Raw genomic sequence first — 14,046 nt, forward strand, 5'->3', positions numbered from 1 at the left:
AGTGCCGACCTTTAAAAAGGATATAGAACACTTTTTAAACTAGATCCTTGAAAAGCACACAGTTGCTCAGAAGTGCATGGCTCGAAGTAAGGTATCTACTACCAAAATGCTTAAGTTAGAATATATCAGTGTTGGGTCATGGGAATGTGGCACCCTGAGCCCACTTTTGCGCTGGTGCCCTCCCCCTTTGTGTCCTTGTCCCCACACTGGTGCCTTCCTTCCTGCCAGCTTCTTCCTTCTGCCCACCCACATAGCCCAACTCACCCAAGGGTTTTCATGGAGGAGACATGGCCAGGAATGATCCCACTTGCTACTGTCCTGGCAGCTGCCGTCTTCAAAATGGGAAGGGGTTCAAGCTGCCATATAAAACAAAAAGGCAATCATCAGGGCAGGAGACAGTGGGGATTGCTCCTGCCCCCATTGCCCCAAGGAACCTTGAAGTGAGTCAGTGTTTTGGGAGGGGAAGGAGTCAGGTGATGCAGAGGGGTGCAGAGGAGGAAATGTTGAAGGTTTTGAGAGGCTTTGGGTATTGGGTCCCCTGAAGCACCAGGGATTTGAGGTACCCCTGACAGAGGAGGGTTCAAGGGACCTCAGATTCCTTGCATGATGTGAAATGGGGGGGGGGGGGGCAGTCCCATAGCAGCTTCTGTATCCAGTTGGGCTCTGTTTGAGAAGCATCATGCTACCTTGGGGGGGGGGGGGGGAGAAAACTGGAGCGGGTGCTAGAAGTCCCAAGCAGCCTCTGTATCCCAGCCCAGCTGTTGTGCCTGCCCCTATCCAATTCAATTAATGTAAAATAAGGTAAGCTGGGCCAATAATGTGAAGAGGCTGGGGAGTCTGGTGCCTCATCTGGTCCATAAATTAAGATGGCTCTCCAGTAGGGAGGATGAGAAAAAATGCTGAAGTAGCTCAGGAAAACTTAAAGGAGGACAGAGGTAAATGACTCCAAATTACCCAAATCAAATGCTGAGCATGATATAAATACAAATAAAAATATACTTTAAAAAATGTTTATATGCAAATGACAGAAATATAAACTAAAATTAGAGAATTACTACTAAATAAACAGTTAACAAATAAATAGGCAAGTCAAAGACCTGAGGGAAGAACCATCACCAATGGCCACTGTATTACCAGGGATAAAAATTGCATCAAAATGAAAGTGTGGATCAAACTGGTGGAGGGGTGGTATTATTATGTCATACATGGCACAGAGTCAAACAGGATAAATGTTTGGGCGCCAAAGTAGGATGCTCAGGTTTGCACAATTACCTCAAGCTTGTTTCTTACTGAAATGCCTAAGAAAAAAGGAAGGTGAAGGTGCCTCCATGCCTGAAACCAACGTCCAGATTGCTGAGGCAATCGGCATTTACTGCGTACATGAGCCCAGCACCTCAACCTACAGGTGTTTCTTAGAAAGCCAGGTCAGAGGAGAGTTTCAGCTTAAAGGGTGAAGTTACATTCAGCCCACGAGAACCTGGCTTTTTTCCAGGTGAGCGAGGAGTGCTGGGAGTAGTGCACGCTGAAGCAATGGCTCAGTCAAGCACGGAGACTTCACCTGAATTGGAGGCGCAACTCTTGCCAGGCCAGCATTTGGTTCCAGTCCAAGTCCGTTCCAGCAGTTTGGGTGGTTTTCCTGCTGTTGCCGGTCTCTGGCAGCAGCCCAAGGGCTCACTACTCCGGATCACCCGCAGTGGCGTGACATCCATTCACTTGTGTTCCATTCTACTTCATTATCATCAGTTTCTTTTGTCCCAGTTACTGTCATATTAGTTGCCGCTATGTTTTTTCCTGCACACACATTTATTGAAATGATGGCTCTCTTGTCCACACTATACGCTATAGGATTTTTTTTCTCAATTGCAAGTGCACAACGATATCACTCCTGCATATCAGCAGGGCTTACCCATTTTTTTCTTTTTCCTTTTCTAGACACTACCACTCACCTCCCCCCTTTTTGTTAACATATCAGTCTCTCTCTTTTTAAATACTGATGTATACACAGCCCTTTCAATAGGTCTCATTTCAATCAGCTTCCCATTCCACACACTTATAAGAAATAGTGTTCTTTCTTCTTTTTCTTCCTTCCCCTTCAGTAATCCATTTATATGTGTTTTCCTCATCAGCATTTGACATTTCACTTTCCATGGTACCTTGGTACCTTTGATTTGTTTAAATGTACATGTTCTCTTTTTCTCTACTCAATTTCTGCATTGTTGCTGACACTACCCTTTACTGTTTACTGGTATCATTAGTCTTTTTAAAGTTATGTTATTTATTTTATTGGTTTTAACTGAATATATAGTCATTTTATTATTTTTTATGCATCTGTGCCTTTGATAATTTTGAAATTTTGCATTTCATACCATTTTTCAGACTCGATCCTCTTCATCTTTTATTTTCACTATCCTTCCTCCAGTCAACACAACACAAAGGTTAGTTCTTTTTCTGGATCTCTGCAGACATGTCTATCTGTAATACTGCTTCTACCACTGTGGGCTCATTTATTATCCCACGTTTGAGCTTCATTGTTTATTATATATCTACAAACATACAAATATGTGCATTCATGTATAATTTTTAATGTTTTTAGTTTCTTTTATTAGTTTTTTAAAAATATTTTCACATATTAATTACATGCATTGTATTTTTTATTTGTGATGTTTTAGACTCCTAATGCATGTACTTTGCCAATACACAGTGCCATGTCTCAGAACTGAATAAAGAGCCTTTTTTTCTTCAATATGTCTCCTTAGACAATTGGAAGCATCCTGCAGATCACGCTACTTCTCTGCTCTTGTAATAGATTTCTTTAAACATGGTCTGGAGATATTAAATCTTATTTCTCCAAATTTAATTTCTATACTCAAAGTCTCATATTATCGATTTCAAAGCAGAATGCTATCCATGCTTCAATTGGGTAGACATATTTTAATGCAAACATATATGTTGTTTAACAAAGAAAAAGTTGGTAAAGAAAAGGACAACAGGCAAAAAAATACAATGTTTAAAAAAACAACTGGAAAATCCAATACAGCGATATCTTTCCAACAGAAACAACAGAGGTATTCCAGGTGATCTACTGATTAAGACAGACATGAAGTTGGGTTAAATTTATGATCCATAATTTAACTTAAAATCAGACTTGTATGATTTGAAAAAAAAAATAACTAGAATGGATAAACTTTGCTATATATATATATATATATTTTTTTTTTTTTTAAAAATCTACTCACTTCTGTGCTCCCTGAGACAACAGCTTTGTCTACGTTCACCAGTCCCTGATCTTCAGTCTGGCACACCTCCTGTGACCACTCTGCACAGCGGTGATGAGCCCAGCAGTGACCTAGAATAGCAATGGATACATAAGTGTAAAATATGTGCCATAACAACAATTACTTAAATGCATTAGATGATAAAAGACTAATTTTCAAAGTCCATATAAATATATACTGTATATACTTTAATATAAATCTATTCGAGTATAAACTGAGGTAACAGTTATACCTGCCAAAAAGGGGGAAACATTAACCAATATAAACAGGCGGGGTATATATTCAAGTGTATGGTAATTCCCCCCACCCAGTCCAATGACCGGCATTTCTTCCTCTATACCCCACACATACCCCTCCCCCCCATGGGTACTGCCATTTCTTCCTCTATACCCCCAACACTCCTCCCTACCTGTTACCAGCATTTTACTGGCAGTTCATTCCTATCTTTCTTCATCTGAATTAAACAGTAAGTTATGTGCAAGGTTGGTGCAGTTACTTATGCACAGATGTTCAAGGCCCTACACCAGCCCTGCGCACAACTTTATTTGTCCACATCAGTTGAATATAGGAAGGAACTGCCTGTAAAATTCTTGCACCTGGGGGAGGGGTATGGAGGATGAAATGGTGGTACCCATGGCAGCAGCAGCAGCGGGGTAGAATATAAACCAATACCCCCATTTTGGGGCCTTTTGTTGGCCCAAAAATCTCAGTTTAAATTCAAGGTGTGAAGACAGCAGACTTCACAATCACCTAGGAAGAATTGTAGAGTGCTTTGAAGAAGCCAGCTGTCATGGCACATGTGGATACCAACAGCAAAGATAGAAAAGTAAGGCACAGAGGGTTTAATTATTTCTGCTTTTTCCTTCCCTCTTTAAGTGCATTTCATAAATAAAAATTTAAAAAGTTTAAAAATTTAAATTAAAAAAATGAATGTGATTCATCTAAGTGTATTTAATTTATGGTCCATTACACGTTAGTACCAATGACATAGGAAGGTATTGAAAAGGGATCATGGAATCAAATTGTATTTATTTACAGAGGCTTGATATACCACCAATCACACATGTGGTATAGCTATGTCATTTACAAATATACAATCTATAAGAAGATAAATAAAAAGAAGCGTAAAGGAAGATGGGGCTTGAGTGAGGAGGAAGGAGAGTAAAGTATTAAGATGTGCAAGTATGAAGCATATATTACTACAGGTTCACTTGGGAAGATCACAAGTATGGTGGAATATCAAGGTTTTTACTTGCTTTCTGAATTTAGAAAATGAAGGTTAAGCCTGAGTTCAAGTAGCAAAGTGTTCCACAGCTATGGTATGGCATAGCAATGTCATGAGACATATCAAGGCAAATATAGGATGGTGATGGAAGAGATAAGAGCATGCTGAGAGGAACAAAGACTGAAAGATGGGTTGTAAAGAACCATAAGTTTGAAAGAGTGTCTGGGGCCAAAGGGGAGAGGACCTTTATATAACATGGCCAAATTTTTGCATTTAATATGAGCAAGTGTTCAGTGATGAAAGCATCATGCACTGTGAAGAAGCTTAACTGCAGCACACTAGATGAGTTGGAGATATTTGAAAGAGGGTGTCCACAGTACAATGTGTTAGTGTGATCCAAACAGGTTATCACTAAAGCAAGAATAAGGTATGATGAAAATTATGGTAGAAAGCCTTTACTGAACAAATTCTACATAGGGCAAAATGAATGGCCTTAATACTACATCAATCTGTTTCTTAAAGGATAGTCTAGAATCAGAAATAATGCGTAAGATCCTGACTATGTATGTATGTATGTATGTGATAAGGAGTGACCATTAATGGTAGGCTATGGTGGAATAGGCAAATGTGGATTGTGAAAATGTATGACCTCACATTTAGAAAATACAATCTTCAATTTAATGGATCAATTGGAGGTGTCTGTTAAATTGAATTGTCCGTTAAATTAAAATCTCTGAAAAATATTACATTTTATACATTCTGAAGGGCAATGTAATCAGTTTTCATGTTAAAAACCACATATTTAGCTATATGTGAGATCATTACATATCATATATCAATATATACTATACATACATGCAGGGAGGCAGTGGATCAACTAAATACACCTCTACAACCAAAAGAACTGCAACGAGCAATCAAAGGGCTGAAATCCCAGACAGTTTCTCTGGTGAATTCTATAAATTACTCCAACACTCCATTTTAGGTCCACTTTTTGAATACCACCAAGCGGTTATAAACGAAGGGAGCTTTCCGAAATACGAGATCACAGCGCGCATTTTCCTCTTACGGAAACCTGATAAAGTATCAGAAGACCCTGAATCATATTGTTCCATTTCCTTAATCAAGAAAGACATCAAACTGTTGGTGAAGATCTTGGCTGAAAGATTGGTGGCCTCTCTCCCAGAATTAATTACCTCTGCCCAGGTAGGATTTATGCCAAAACGCCATTCGGTCTTACATATCAGAAGGGCGTTACTGTCGATGGCATAGTGGCAATACCAGAAAGGATCTCTGCTAGTAGCCAGCCTAGATGCAGCTAAGGCATTCGACCAAGTGCGATGGGGGGTTTTATTTCAGGTCCATGAGTGGATAGGGATACCAAGGCACTTTATGAAAGCACTTAGGGCTTTATATGAAGGTCCGGAAGCTCAGATAGCTGTCAATGGGGGGTTATGAAACAGTTTTAAAATCAATAGGGGAACCAGACAGGGCTGCCCCCTATCTCCCCTCCTGTTTGACTTAGCCTTGGAGCCGTTGTTTCGTATGCTAAATTCAGATGATGGAGTTAAGGGAGTAAGACTGGGGGCTCACGAAGTAAAAGCACTTGCCTATGCGGATGACATTATGCTGCTACTCACAACCCCTCAGCCATCCCAAGTGGCGGCTCTTGACCTAATTTGTGAATATGGAACCCTGGCAGGCTTCACTCAAGCTCCACAAATCATGTGCGATGGCCATGGATGAGGAGATAAAACGCTCCTGGAGCGGACAATTTCCCCTGCAGTGGGTGGACTCAGAGATAAAGTACTTGGGGATTTACTTAACTAAAGACCTGACACTATTGTATAAAGTCAATATTACTCCACTTTTAGAGATGACTAGATGCAAATTAGCTATCTGGGGAGATCTTCCGTTAACGATTTGGGGAAGGATAGTGTTATTTAACATGATTTTAGCCCCAAAGTGGCTATATGTGTTTCAACAACTCCCCCTGTTTCTTAAATGTAGAGAGGTACTTATGGCGGGGCAAAAAACCACAGCTACCCATCTCCATAAAGGAAAGGAAGATGATCTTTCCCAATTAATCCAACATGGGACTATGAAAGTCAGTAAAAACTGTGCGTGCAAATTTGCGTACCCAATTGAATGAGCTAATTACCACCAATAATTAGCTATTTAACAAGCTATTATTTAAATAGAACTTAAGTAAATTTTATATCTAAGTAAAACAAACAAAAAAAAAAAAAAGGAGCACGGAAATGGGAGGGTCATGAGCGAACAGAGCATTCCTAGCATTTACGCACGTTGTTCCAGAATACAGGGGCATAAGTGCCCAATTTAGTCATGGTAAGTTTGCACTACATTTTAGCTGGTGCAAATGGCCACGCCTAAAGTTAGGTGCAATCCTCGGACACAAGTATGGCTTATAGAACAATGCCTTTCAGCACCATATATAGAATTCAACCCATGAAATTATATCTTGACATTGTCCTACTGCAGATAAGGAACTGGCTAAAAGATGGGAAACAAGAGTGGGACTATATATGGTAGGTAGATCAGGACTTCACCAATTTTAATTAAATCTAAAAGCCATTCCAAAAATTTAGGAGCCAGCAGCTGAGACCTTTCTCACTTTCCCACTCCTCCAACAGGACAGGAACCAACTCCCAGATTAGTGGTAGCTCTTTTAGAAACAGATTTACTAAGGCTCTTTTCACATTCTATGTCTGTGGGAAAAGAAACTTTAGTAAATAGTTGTGTTTCGGCCAGAAGGCCTGCATCAGGAGTCTAAAAAAATAAATTAAATTAAATAAACCTCATATAACTTGTAAACGAACAAGAGGTAAAGATAACGATGTACAAAGTGTATAAAAATGAATGAAAAACATAAATAATGCCATGTAATATTGTGTAAAAGAGCAAATGAGTAATAACACATTAAAAAACATTTTGCAACACAAGTATGCAAATCACATGTTGTAGAATAATGTCCATTTAAATGTAATATAAGCTACTGTGGTAATATAAAAACAGTATAGACTATAGTGAATGTTAGAATTTAACCAGAGATGTGAAACCATTAAACAACATCTGAAGAAACATTATGATAACGTGCAAAAGGTATGGCTTAGAATGACTATGAGAAAATAACCATCTAGTGGAAGAAGACCCAGGGCCGTGCCAACCCGGTAAGCGAGGTAAGCATGGCAGGAGGGCGCCGACCTCTAGAGGGCGCCGCCGTGCCATGCTTACCCTCGCCGTTTACCTCCGGACCCCGACAGCAGCCCTGCCTTCAGTGGCATACCAAGAGCGGAGCGGTCTGCCCCGGGTGTCACTGGGGGGGGGGGGGGGGGGGGTGCTGTGCTCCGCTCCCGCTGTTAAAGAAAAATCGGTGAAGCAGCGTTGCAGGCAGCGCCTCGCTTCTGCCCTGCAGCTGCTTGTAAAAGAAACAAATTTCCTTCTCCTCGTCGTCTTCGTCGGGTCTTGCTTCTCTCACTATGTCCAGCCCTCCTCTGCGGTAACTTCCTCTTTCCGCGAGGGCGGGACATAGTGAGAGAAGCAAGGCCCGACGAAGACGACGAGGAGAAGGAAATTTGTTTCTTTTACAAGCAGCTGCAGGGCAGAAGCGAGGGGCAGGAGAAGAGGGCTGCTTCTGGTCGCCATCTGGTCAGGAACATCCAGCTGGAGCAGCCCTGCGAGTGTAAAGCTGGCCAAAAGAAATGCACTTGCCACAGACCAGGGAAAAAAGAGACCTGGTTGTTTTCCTGGTTTTCAACCGTTTGGAGCTGTGGATTGCACGCAGACTGGACGGACCTGAGTGACAAACTGTGTCCCTGCTGTTGTGGACAACAAAAAGAAGTCAAGCTGAGACCCACAAGGTGAGTTAAAACTGCAGCAGCATGCACACACTGACAAGGGCGTGCTTTGCCAGCCCAGCAAGTTTATGCAGCATGGGTAGGAAGGGGCTCTGCTCTAAGACTCAGATTTCTGATTTATTAACACTTTTTTAAATGGTTGCTGTAAAGACTCAAGATCCTTCCTGGCCTGGGGTAGAGTCTTTTGTTTGCAACATGCCTCCTGAGGGGCGGGAAGTTTTTAGTATTATTTGCTTCCATCCAACCAAACAAACCGCAACCCCTCCCCCCCTTGCAGGAGCCCACAGAGCTCATAACCATGGACTATTGAAATGTTTGTGTTTTTTTGTATCTGCAGGTGTTAAGAGATGGTGCTGTATTTGTATAGAGAGATCACCAAGGATTTTTTTTCACCTCTTTATGTAGGCCATGAGTGGGGAAAGTGCGGGGTACAAATGTAACTAAAATAAATAAATAGCAGCAGAATCAGGTACTGGGCCAGCTTGATCAGAAAAACAGTCACCAGACAACAAAGGTAGAAAAAAATCATTTTATTTTTATTATAGTGTTTGGAATATGGCCCCTTTGATAATCAGGTGCTCAATGTTAAAAGTTTATATTTCTTTACTTATTTATGGCATTTTATGCTAGACGGGGGGGGGGGGGGGGGCCCAACTGATAGTCTGCAGGGGGGCGCCAGAGATCCTAGGCACGGCCCTGAGAAGACCATACTGATTTGAATGGTGAACGTACGTGTGTGTGTATGACACAGAAGAATAAGATGTACATAGGGCTTATACTAACCTGTGTGAATGTGTCAGAGATAACAAACTAAGGAGACACAAAGATTGGCCGTGATGGCCTAAAAAAATAAATAAACTACGAATAATAACAAAATATGCTAAAGAATTAAGCACAATGTGGAAAATGTGAAAGATGTGATATACATGCGGAGTTGGATGTTGTAAAAATGCTAAACTAACCAAAGCGCTGTTTGGAAAACTAAAGCGCCATGTGAAAAAAGGGACACAGTGGATATAGCACACTGCATAGAAAGGCTAACGATGTCAGGATAGTGGGGAGAATGAATAATCAGAAGAGCCCTGCCATCAAATTACCGGATAAAGTACAAGAACAACAAGCCGCCGACACATTGATAGGGAAAAACCAAAAAGGGGAGGACAATGTAGACTATGGAGTGCCTAGAAACCATAGACGATGTGCCAGTGGAGATGACTGAAAACATAGCGAGTGATATAAGCTGTGACCGTCGGTGTGTGCAGAGAATATCTTAACTTGAAAACACCGTTATGTGTAATTGCTACTGGATGCTAGGATTGGAAGCCTTATTCAACGCTGAAAAGCAGCTGATTGAGACAGAATGCCTTATGAACAAAAAAAGGTGTGAACAAAAAAGGGGGGATGTGACCTGTGAATGATGTCCAAGGTGAAGAGAAACATAAATGAACTAAAGGCCATAGAAAATGAAAAAATGTGACAAAATATGAGACTTGAAATAACAAAACAAAAAGTGATGAAATGTGATAGTCCGTCAGAATATGTAACATAAGGCATATTAAAATGTGTGACGTGAGACTATCAGGCTTATTTTCAAAAGAGATAGACATCCAAAAAGTGACATAAGTCAACATTTGGACGTTTATTTTATTTTTGTTGCATTTGTATCCCACATTTTCCCACCTATTTGCAGGCTCAATGTGGCTTACACAGTACCATAAGGCGTTTCCCTAGTCCAGTAGAGGAACACATACAATGTAATGCTGAGGTCGAATAAGGTAAATACAGTGTAATGTCAAGGTCAGATAAGGTAGGTATGTTTCAGGCACAATAGGGTCGGAGAAAGGGGGGTTATATAATGTTCAGTTCGATCTTTGGTTTTGCTGTGTTGCTGAGTTGAGGCATTTAAGTTGGGTTGCTAGGGTACGCCTTTTTGAACAGATAGGTTTTTAGTGATTTCCTGAAGTTTAGGTGGTCGTGGGTTGTTTTCACGGCCTTTGGTAGTCCGTTCCATAGTTGTGTGCTTATGTAAGAGAAGTTGGATGCATGGGTTGCTTTGTTTTTGAGACCTTTGCAATTTGGGTAGTGGAGGTTCATGTGTGATCATGATAATCCGATTCTATTTCTAGTTGGTAGATCTATAAGGTCTGATATGTAACCTGGGACTATGTCGCAGATGATCTTGTGGACCAGGTTGCAGATTTTGAAGGTGATACGTTCTTTGATTGGGTGCCAGTGCAGTTTTTCTCGGAGGGGAGTGGCCCTTTCGAATCGTGTTTTACCGAATATCAACCTGGCTGCTGTGTTTTGAGCTGTTTGGAGTTTCTTTATGAGTTGTTCTTTGCATCCCGCATAGATTCCATTGCAGTAATCTGTATGGCTTAGTACCATTGACTGTATTAGGTTATGGAATGTTTCCCTCGGGAAAAAAGGTTTTACACGTTTGAGTTTCCACATTGAGTGGAACATTTTCTTTACAGTGGAGTTTACTTGGCTCTCAAGTGTAAGACTGTGGTCAATCGTGATGCCAAGTATTTTGAGGCTGTCTGAAATAGGGCGGGTGTGGTCTGGGGTGTTTATGGTTTATCTCACAGAAACGTCCAAATCAGTATTATCGAAACCTCTTTTTGGATGTCTTTCTCTGAAGTCTGTCAGAAGAACATCCAAATCTCAAGGGGTAATGCCAGGGGCGTGTTCAAGGCGGGACTTGGGCGTTCCTAAGACATGGACGTCTTTCAGCAAAAATGGAACAAAACAAAGACGCCCAAGACTAAAACTTAAATGTTTTGAGCTAGACCTGTTTTTAAAGCGAACAGCTGCAGTGGGAATTGAACCCAAGGATCAAGGTATGCTGCACTAACCACTAAGCTACTCCTCTACTCCACACAAGAGGTGCCCCAAATGACCAGATGACTACTGGAGGGACTCGGGATTACCTCCCCTTACTCCCCCAGTGGTCATTATCCCTCTCCCACCCCAAAGAAATGTTTTTAAAAATATTACTTGCCAGCCTCTATGCAAGCCTCAAATGATATACTCAGGTCAATTAGAATAGCATGCAGGTCCCTGGAGTAGTCTAGTAGTGGTGCAGTGCACTGCAGACAGGTGAACCCAGGTTTCTACCTCACCCTACTTGTTACACTTGTGCAGGAAACTGTGAGCCCTCCAAAACCCACCAGAAACCCACAGTACCAACATACTGGTGGCTCCCGTCACCTGTAAAGGCTATGGCAGTGGTGTACAGTTGGGGGTAGTGGGTTTTGGGAGACTGAGCATACTGTGCTATATCCAACTTGGATATAGCACAAGTTAAGAAAAAAAATATCACGGCTAAGGACCTTCATTAGAAATGAAAATAAAACCTGAAGTGCAGAACACCTTGCTATGGTGGTAGTGAATCAAAGAAGAAATAAACATAGAATAAACTTCTTCTGAAGGAAATCCATATAAGATGATGTTCACCTTCCAATACAGGACTAAGAGGCTATGACAATGTGACAGACTAGAATGTAAGTCTGCTCCACAGTGGTGCGGCCTTGTACAACAGATTAATTTTTATTCTCTGAGAAATGCAAATATATTTTGTGCTATCATACTATGTTAATACAGGCTGCAGATAAATCAGTTAAATACAAGTTACATTACTGAATGCCAAAATATTAACGTTTTCTCTATCCAGCCTGTTAGTAGTTCCTGAACAATATCTGAAGAAATCAAAATGTTATAGTCTTTACATGCAATTATGTTACCTGTAGGCTCAAATAAGGCTTGGACATCAATATCATCTGGAAGGCCAACTAGACAGAGTTCATCCCAGAATTTGCTGGTTGGTTCATCAGATACAGTTCGCGTGCTTACATTAACACATGATGTGATATGGCGAGGAGAATGCTCCCTATATCAAAAGAAAAGAAAAAAATCTTTAATATTTAAACACAATTTCATATTTATTATTTTTAAATATAAACAATGTCAAAGCCAAATGTTCTTCTGGATGTTTTTGAGGTAAATGTAAAAATACACACTAGAAAGAAACACATCTAGGACTCAATTTTCAAAAGAGTTATTCTCCTATCTTTGAGACTTAGACTCCTAAACTGGCTCCTCTGAAAGGCTGAGTTCCTAAATTTAAGCTCAAAATTTCATTAAGTCCTAAATTTAGGAGCCTAAAAAGTGGGCAGCAACAGCATAAATTAAGGTCAGACAAAAAACTTGGTAGCTTAGCATTAGGTACCTATATTAGGCTCCTAAATCAAGCAAATACATGGCAGGCCTAATTTAAGTAAACTTTTCAGCTGAAAAGTTAGAATCCTAAGTTTACCTAAAAACAGGGGGCAACTTTAAGCACCTTAGATGCTTAAATTTTGAAGCTCATTTTCATTGAACATACGACACCCTCCTTTACTGAATGTCTATTCAATTTTTATAGATAATGAAATACTTTTGAGGATGAAGAATCTGAGTCAAAAGAAATAGTCTGAGCACACAATATTCGCTGCAAACTCAAATCATAAATGACAAACAAATCTTGTTTTACAAATTTATGAAGCATGATTTCCTATGTATAATAGGTGTCATTGGCTGACAGAAATACCATACACATGGGTCATGTAACTCCATCATCTTCCCGTAAGACAGTGCCTCCCAACCTTTTTATGCCCAAAGCACAAAGGCATAGACGCTGAGCTCTTGCAGCATTCTGAGGCAGCTTGCTTAAAGAAGCTCTGTTCCCTGTTATTATGGGGAAAGAGGGAGAGTGACATTAAGTCTCTCTCTCCAGCTTCTGGAGCCATTGTAGCTTCAAGACAGCTTACCTTGGAAGCCTGCTGGGCACAAGCAGAGGCAGCTAAGGGAGTGACCGTGACAGGTTTTGTGGTCCAAAGCATAGATGAGGCATCGTTGAGCCCCATGCAGAGAATGGATCCATGGCAACCTGGAAGTGCATCGGGTGAGCATGGAGAGCAGGATGACGGACCCAGATTGGGCCAGATGCTGGGTACCCTGCCAGAAGGACCCCTGCTTGCCACTTTCTCTTCAGGTGTGGGCCAGTTGGAAACTGTTTCTCTGTTGGAGAGCTGGTTCCAGCAAGACAGAATACGGGAGAGAGTGAGCAGATCCAGCTGGTTTGCCACTGGTGACAAACCTGCCATTGTGACTTCAGAATTGCTCTGGGAGGCTATCTAGGGAGTAAGCTCTGCCTCTTCTTTAAACAACGTGGTGTCTCATTGGTCAGTGAATGTGTTGATTTCAAAATGGCACAACCAGGCTCCAGTTCCACTCTCATATACGTCTAAGTTTGAAGCTATAGAAAAATAGATAACAGTATTGCAAGAAGGCAATGTGGCTCTAATAAAAGATAAAGAATATATGAACCAGAAAACAGAGAATTTGAAGAACCAAGTGAGCAAGAACAATTTAAGAATATTAAACTTTCCTAAATCACCTTTGGTAACAGCTGTAGACAAGGTACATAAATATTTTATGAAGGTTTTGTGAATGTCTTTGGAAGAATTACCTCCATTGGTTAGAGTGGCACATATATCTTTGCCTGGAAAACCTATTGCGAAACAAGAGAGACATAGGAACTATAGACCTGACAGGCTTCTTAGTCTTCAATGGATGTCAACATGCAAAGAACTGTAGTTACGTTTACACTTGAGCCTGATCACAA

The 14,046-nt window shown here is 40.9% G+C and overlaps 1 protein-coding gene across 4 annotated transcripts in view; it reads right to left on the reverse strand.

The window, feature by feature from the left end:
- KMT2C (lysine methyltransferase 2C) overlaps positions 1–14,046 on the reverse strand; it is a 917,733-nt gene that overhangs the window by 648,679 nt on the left and 255,008 nt on the right. For all 4 annotated transcript variants that reach the window (XM_030198371.1, XM_030198346.1, XM_030198363.1 and 1 more), the window contains 2 exons: positions 12,125–12,270; positions 3,237–3,346 (listed from right to left, as the gene is read on the reverse strand). In XM_030198371.1, the coding sequence (XP_030054231.1) occupies positions 3,237–3,346; positions 12,125–12,270 (256 nt within the window). The remainder of the gene's footprint in view (positions 1–3,236; positions 3,347–12,124; positions 12,271–14,046) is intronic.

This window comes from Microcaecilia unicolor, chromosome 1 (genome assembly GCF_901765095.1).
Source record: "Microcaecilia unicolor chromosome 1, aMicUni1.1, whole genome shotgun sequence".
Lineage (NCBI taxonomy): Eukaryota > Metazoa > Chordata > Amphibia > Gymnophiona > Siphonopidae > Microcaecilia > Microcaecilia unicolor.